Here is a 7,787-nt window from a genome sequence, read left to right as displayed (position 1 = left end):
TTACAAGCTTCCAGCTCCAACACTCTAGCAATTTCAACCAAACACACCTTTAGAATGAAAAGATACTGTTTTTTTTTTTTTGGACATGGAATGGAAGCATGAAATTCTTTTTGTAGAAATCTCATAATCAAAAAAACAAATTTCATCCCAAAAATTGAAAGAAAATATACTGTTGGTTTTTTTGGACATGGAAGGGAACTATGGAAGCATGAAATTCTTTTTGTAGAAATCTCATAATCAAAAAAACAAATTTTATCCCTAAAATTGAAAAAGTATTTGACAGCTGTGGGATTTGAACCCACGCCCTTTCGGACCAGAGCCTAAATCTGGCGCCTTAGACCACTCGGCCAAACTGTCTAATGTTAACGTTGATCTTATAAAAATATCATATTCTTTATTTGTCACTTTGTGCACAGAATATACGGCTACTACTTGCATAGTTGCATGAGTTACTGAGTTACGTGTATGACTGCTTTTTATTAGTATTATTTTTTGCAATAAAACAAAACTTATACTAATGAAAATCCAACAACACGATACATAGATAAAGACGACCTGTCTCGCAACTCGCAACTCGCAACAAGAAAACTAAAGGCAAACCTAACAAACTAACACACCTAACCAAAAGCAATCCGAGCTCAACAAACAAGACGACAAAGAAAATCTACGAAAGCCACAACCGACAATGAAAGCCATAACCTACAACAAAAGCCAAACAACTAACACAAATACAAAACAAAAACCGTGCAAACAATTAATTAAAGTGTTTAGTTGTTTCAATGTGACAATCGGAAGAAAGCGAAGTCAATAAGTCTTTAGGTGTTTCATTAAAATATATATATAACATAAAATATGATTTAACCTAAAAATTTAATAATTTCAATGATCGATTATTAAATGGAAAGGGGTTGTTTACTTTTGACTCTTCATCAGCAGCAAAACGAAACCATCGTATAAACTAAGACAAATATATTGTGCTTGACTAAACAATTGGATGAAAGCAATAAAATCTTGTTTATTGTTTTTAGCGTAATAGCTTTTTTTTCGGTTTATTAAATAACAAATTGATTATTTATTAATTCAATATATACTCAATGACCGAACATCTGATTAACGTTGCTTAAAATGTAATTTGGTCTACCAAGAGTCCAAGATACAATCAACCTAATTGATTATAGGTTTTTCTCCAAAATATCTGGTTTCTCCAAAGAAGTATTTTCTATATTTTTTTTAAGTTTATTTAACTCTTAATCCATATAACGTATTTATCAAACTAATGGTAATTATCTTATTTATAGGGGTGAGCGTATGGCGAGTTGGATTGATTATGGTCAAAACTGCACCCATAACCATTATTGTGGTTAATTAATTATTCTAATCGTTCGGTTCAATTAAAAGCAGTTCGGTTAATTTGGTTAACGATTAATTATCATACGGTTAATTTGGTTAACCATTCATTGAAAAAAATTAATTTAATAAGTTTGTGCATATACTACAGAAAATGACATTTTAATATAAGAATAAGTCATTGTTTCATACAAAATTAAAAGTACATCATTGTCGTTATTAGACTCCAAGTTACTACAAAACATCATTAATTACTAGACAAAACATAAGTTCACGTAAGGTTTTTAAAATGTAGAATTTTCTTCTAACTTCATTTTTTATTCATCCAAACTTAATAGTCAAAATAATATTACACGTTGATCTACAAAGTTTACTATTTTAAGAACTTGACTGTTTTCCTTAAAAAATGATCATAAATAAAAATATAAAATACTAAATGGTGTGAGTGCAGTTAATTTTGTGCGGATACATATTATTTTCATAACCGACCCACAAAGTTCGGTTAATTCCAAAATGTTAACCAAACCCGCGGTTATCCATTCCATTCGGTTAATTCGGTGCGATTTTATTGATTAATATAGTTACGGTTCGATTAATGCGGTTTTATCCTTACCCATAAAGAATCCATAGATTATGAATTGTTATTCAAATCTAATTCACTAATCATCTAATTATATCATATCAATCAGATTAGTGGATTATTAATGGTTTTTTAATGGAAAAGATGTTATGTCATTCATATTCACTATTAATGGATTAGATTGAGTGATAATTGACATCTCTAATGTAAAGTGAGAAATAATAACGTCCATAAAGATATAACGTCCCCGAATGTAATTTAGCGTAATAATTTAGCGTTTTCCTTTTAAAGAAAAAAATAAATATTACAGTACATCAAACAAAATCCAATTCACCAACGCGATCATATTTTACACCAATCAAACTTCTTTTTTAGAATCACATTTAATTTCAATTTGTATTATTTCATAAAGATCGGCAACAATCAATGGCTTCACTACAGTTTCAAAATCCACTTCTCACATCATCAAGTTCATACCTTTTTTCAAAAACCCAACTTCCAAGAAACTGTTTCTTCAATTTAAACTCAAACGGTGGTTTTGGTTTTAACAATTTGGTATCTTCTGTTTATCAAAATCGATTTGTTCCCGGTTCAATCTCCAAAACGACAACGTTTCCACAGGTTTTGTTGAGTTTATTACTGGTTTTTTAATTTTTATTAAATGGTTTTGCTTTTTTAATGATAAATTGCTGTTTTAATTGATTAATCTTTGTTGGGTGTATAGTTGATTGAGTCATTGATTGAAAGAAAGAATTTGACAGAAGCAGAGGCTGAGGAATCACTTGATTTTTTGTTGCATGATGGAAATGAATCATTGATTAGTGCTTTTCTTGTTCTTTTGAGAGCCAAAGGTGAAACATATGAAGAAGTAAGTTAATACAGAATGATTTTTATTTATTTTAATCTAAGATGATGATGATGATGATTTTTGACTTTTTAAATTCAGATGGAGAATTGGTTATTGTTTGACTTCATAATGAGTTGGGTCATTTAATCATATTAATGGAGTACTCTTGAAGATTAAAATTTTGAACCTTTGTTGTTGTTAGTGTGGTGATGCTATGGGTCATTTGGTGATGCTCATAGTACTGTTGCTAGCTCTTTATTTTTTCTTTATTTACTTCTAATTTATAGCATTGACTAGTTTGACCAAATAGGTCAACATATACCCAATTTATACCTAATTGATGTTACTGAAACTAATATTAAGAATAGATGATTTTATTGGCCCATGTTGTATGATGTTTGAAATGTTGTTTTCAATAAATCTGTATCTACTTTAACCTGATTATGAAATATAGTGATATTGTAGATGATTCACAACAAATTTCTGCTTTATATTTTTTGCTTCATGTATCCAAAAGTGCTAATCTTGGCTTTGCATGTGGGTCCCCCATGCTCATTGATTGATTTGAATCACTAGTTGTGCAGGTGGTGGGATTGGCTAGAGCCATGATCAAGCTCTGCAAGAAGGTAGAGGGTTTAGGTGATGCAGTTGATATAGTTGGAACTGGCGGTGATGGTGCAAACACTGTAAATATCTCAACCGGATCATCTATATTGGCTGCCGCTTGTGGAGCAAGAGTTGCAAAGGTGACATAATATTCAACTTGTAATTATTTATACTTGACCCATCTTCTAAAAGGTGGTACTTTGTGATTTATCACTAATGGGTCTAATGGTTTACACACTTATGCTATAAGATTTAACAAACAAGAATTGAGTTAAAAGTGTCAAACGGGTCAAAATCCACTAGAAGTGTCAAACGGGTCAAAAGCCATGAGAAGTGTACACTAATGTTTACCTGTTTGACCCGTTACCCTACCTGCCCTACTGCCTTTTACCACCTTTACTTTTCTCTATGTCTTGAGGCTGTTCTAGTATAAATATGTTACATTGTGATTATATTTGATTAAAATTATGTGTTTCAGCAAGGAAATAGGTCAAGTTCATCTGCATGTGGAAGTGCTGATGTACTAGAAGAACTTGGTGTTGCAATTGAATTAGACCCCGAGGTTCGTTGAATTATTTAGTTTGGTCAAATTGCATTTTATGTGTTGCCTTGGTACCACATGCTTTTATTATTTAAATGTTCCTTTAAGCATATACTCCGTACTTTGAAACTAAATTTTCTTCGGTTGCGCTAAGCATGGTGAAATACTTACTATTTTTGTATATTCAGTTGCTCACATTTATTGTCTTTTATTATATCGAGTAAGCCTACAGTTGTTGTAAAATGTAGTGTGTTGTACTTTTTGACCTGTTGTACATGACGTGTTTCCTTATATATATTGGATATACTTTTTCTAATGTGCTATATATTGTAATGTATTAGGGGGTCAAAAGGTGTGTAGAAAAGGCAGGAATTGGTTTCATGATGTCTCCAGTATATCACCCAGCTATGCAAATTGTTAGACCTGTTAGGAAGCAACTCAAAGTGAAAACCGTGTTCAACATCCTCGGTCCAATGTTAAATCCGGCACATGTTCCTTTTGCAGTTGTCGGTGTCTACACGGAAGACCTAGTAAGTGTCCCCACAGTTACGGTGTGTAGAATATTCCATTTAATTAATAACATAAGGTGTATAGAGGTGTTATGATGGGCTGGTTCTGTAATTGGTCAAAAGGTGTTTGGGTTGAACAAATCCCTTTTTAAAAAAATGGGGTTGGGTAATAGGTCAAAATGGGTCGGGGTGAAATGGATCTTCTTTTTGGTATGGGTTGGGTAACGGATGGTATGGGTTGGGTAACGGGTGAAAGTAGATTTGGGTTGAATTGTTCGTATTTTAGTATGGCTTGCTGCCCATCGGGTTCAGATGACACACAAATACACACACACACACACACACACACACACACACTCTCTCTCTCTTTTAGTCACTTTCTTTCATTTGTTTCTGTTTGACTTATCCGAGACAAAAATTCAACATAAATGACGAATATGTAAGTAAATCGGTCGAAATTTCCTTCTATTCACAAAAGGGAACATTTTTCCGTTCTAGTATATGAAAATTTCTAAATGATGATCACCTATATCATCTTTTCATTCTAGTAAATGGGTTAATATTTGTTAATTTTTATCTAATATTGTTTAGGTTCATAAAATGGCAAATGCACTACAACGATTTGGCATGAAAAGAGCACTCATTGTCCATTCTGAAGGCTTGGATGAAATGAGTCCTCTTGGTAAGTTCTTCGTTACGTTATTGTTTAAAAAAACAAAAATGAAAAAAAAAAAAAAAAAAAAAAAAAAAACACTCTATGCTTTTGGGGCCATATCTTGAGTTTCTAACCTTGCATGTTTTATTTAGGGCCGGGGCTGGTCCTTGATGTTACCCAAAATTCAATCAAGAAGTTCTCATTCGATCCATGTAAGACTTTCTAACATTTATTAAATCATTTGGTTTTCCCAAAAAGTTTTCTATGCTATTCTAGAAGTTATTTAAGTAGAAGTAGTTTTATGACTGATGGTCCTATCTTTTGTATTAAATAGTATATTTTAACTAACTTGAGATTTTTGTTCAATAGTGGATTTTGGGATGCCACGTTGCACAGTAGATGACTTGCGTGGTGGAGATTCCAAATATAATGCAGAAATGTTGCGCCGTGTATTAGCAGGAGAAAAAGGATCTATCGCTGATGCATTTGTAAGTCTCTTTGTTGCTAAAGTTCCAACACATAACATATACGTAGTATAATATATGTTGTGTGATAATAGCTCAAAGTTTAACCGGCCACCCCTGGTTACGCATCAGTTTTAGTCTAGTGGTGGAAAATTGGGCGGTTTGGGTAACAGGTCAATGCGGTTAAGTTTTGGTACAAGTTAAAGTGGGTTGACCCACAACATTTTCATCCAAAATTATTTTTTGATATCAAATACTCCCTCCGTCAATATTAATAATCCACTATTCCATTTTTGGCTATCTCAATTTAATACGTAGTTCCCTTCCATAAATAGATAAGAATTATTAGGTAAAAAGCAAGGGGTAAAATTGTAAAATAAATAAAAAGCACAGTGTACTAATGAGATTTCTTACACTGTGTGTTTATTATCTGCGACTATTAAATTGGGACGGGGAAGTAATATAAATTGAAACAATACGAAACAAATAATCTAGAATTTTGATTTCATTATGTTTTGCAGTCTTACCGTTAAACCGTTTACTTTCAAAGTGAAATACGAGTATCTATTAACAATAAATTGTATCTGTATTCAGGCTCTTAATGCGGCAGCTGCGTTGTTGGTCAGTGGGTGTGTGGACAGTTTACGGGAAGGAGTAGTTGTGGCCCGTGAGACTTTAGAATCTGGAAAGGCGATCAAAACTCTCGATTCTTGGATAGATATATCCCAGAACTCAAAGGTATGTACTTTATGTGTCCTTTTGGTTGAACTATTACTCGTTTGACCCATTAGTGATTAGAGTTAATCCAACTTAGCCAACTGAACGGATCGATATTGTCTCCTATAGGATTCGAGTTGTTTATCGTTTCATGATGCATTGCTTTTTTGCAGAATGTTGAAGTGATGGCATGAATTTCAGTTGTGCAATAATGAAGTTGAATCAATTACAGGAGGTTTGACAATGCAGAAAATAATCCTCAAATCAGTTGCAAGGTTCTTTTTCTTATAAGAGTTTATGATTTATGAGGTGGCTTAAGACATGTTCATGGAGAACCCTTAACATAGAAAGTCATAGAAACATTGCGACTATATCATATGTTTTTCTTTTTAACAAGAGATATAATATAATATATTCATACAACTTAGCTATAGGCTTGATCTTTCTTATTTAACCGATACCATGGTGTATTGATGATGTCTGAATAATAAAATGATGTTTAACTGCAATCTGCAATCTGTCTTCATTCAGAGTTGATGTACTTTTTTAAATGTTCACTTGTTCTAACTTCTAACACCTTTGTTTCTTTTAATATGATTTTCTTTTTCCTACAAATATTTTAAAATACTTTCATTTGTCTTTTTAGAAAGATAATTCACACACCTCTCACGGGGATTAATGTATAAAGTTTAATCGGGTATTATGTGAATGTGTCCAAACCTCTCTAGTGTATGCTTAAAATTGAGACCAATACAAGTCAGTTTTATCGTGTGTGTGATGTTATGCGAGGTGTATACGAAATAGTTATATTTTTACTACGAAATACTATTAAATACGATACAATTTTACACAAGTTATTTATTTATTTATAGAGTGGATATACCTAAACCTTGCTACAACACTATAGGTAGTGTACCTAATCGTACAGTAGTGTAGTTTTTAGTAAGTCCGGTTCGTTCCACATGGAGCTAGCCAAGTTTAACGCTATATTTTTAAAACTATATTTGTATATATATATATATATATATATATATATATATATATATATATATATATATATATATATATATACATAAGTAATATTATTATTATTATAAAAAGGGGGTTTTACCGTTTAATGACCGGTTTATTGATTTTATGTTTTAAGTCGCAATTAAAACCTAATGTAAAATATTAAAAATAAATATAACTTAATTTAAAGCGTAAAGTAAATGACGATAATTAAAGTGCGATAAATTAAAGTGCGTTAAATAAAATGACGATAAATAAAATTGCGATGATTAAAAAGTACGATAATTAAAAGTGCGATAAGATATAAAATAAAGGAATTATGCTTATTTAAACTTCCGTAATCATGATGTTTGACGTGTTGATTTTAATTTATTACCATGGGTTAATTGTCCTTTGTCCTGGATTATTCGATATGTCCATCTGGTTTTGTCCATAACAGTCCATCAGTCATAAATATAAAGTGCGAGTGTCCTCGTCAAATTATCCTTATATACGAAGTCAAATATTCCA

The 7,787-nt window shown here is 31.9% G+C and overlaps 1 protein-coding gene and 1 non-coding gene across 2 annotated transcripts; one reads left to right on the top strand and one right to left on the bottom strand.

Annotated features, from left to right (window-relative positions):
• Positions 1-277: 277 nt before the first annotated feature.
• TRNAL-UAG (transfer RNA leucine (anticodon UAG)) lies at positions 278-357 on the bottom strand. Its single transcript has one exon. It is a non-coding gene; the product is annotated as a tRNA-Leu (tRNA).
• Positions 358-2,259: 1,902 nt separating this feature from the next.
• Positions 2,260-6,784, top strand: LOC139841886 (anthranilate phosphoribosyltransferase, chloroplastic-like). Its single transcript, XM_071832076.1, has 10 exons — positions 2,260-2,548; positions 2,652-2,795; positions 3,359-3,520; positions 3,859-3,942; positions 4,263-4,451; positions 5,022-5,112; positions 5,238-5,297; positions 5,455-5,573; positions 6,144-6,287; positions 6,440-6,784. Exons 1-10 carry the CDS (start codon positions 2,354-2,356, stop codon positions 6,458-6,460), a joined length of 1,209 nt encoding a protein of 402 aa, XP_071688177.1. The 5' UTR covers positions 2,260-2,353; the 3' UTR covers positions 6,461-6,784.
• The last annotated feature ends 1,003 nt before the right edge of the window (positions 6,785-7,787 follow it).

This window comes from Rutidosis leptorrhynchoides, chromosome 4, assembly GCF_046630445.1.
Source record: "Rutidosis leptorrhynchoides isolate AG116_Rl617_1_P2 chromosome 4, CSIRO_AGI_Rlap_v1, whole genome shotgun sequence".
In the NCBI taxonomy this organism is placed as follows: Eukaryota; Viridiplantae; Streptophyta; class Magnoliopsida; order Asterales; family Asteraceae; genus Rutidosis; species Rutidosis leptorrhynchoides.
The sequence above is the reverse complement of the archived record's forward strand: the minus strand, read 5'-3'. Positions and strand labels throughout refer to the sequence as shown.

Excerpts from the sequence above, each read along its gene's own strand:
- LOC139841886 (XM_071832076.1), top strand. The coding sequence starts at position 2,354 with ATGGCTTCACTACAGTTTCAAAATCCACTTCTCACATCATCAAGTTCA. Across the intron at positions 2,549-2,651 it reads AAACGACAACGTTTCCACAG|TTGATTGAGTCATTGATTGA; the intron begins GTTTTGTTGAGT and ends TTGGGTGTATAG. Across the intron at positions 4,452-5,021 it reads GTGTCTACACGGAAGACCTA|GTTCATAAAATGGCAAATGC; the intron begins GTAAGTGTCCCC and ends AATATTGTTTAG.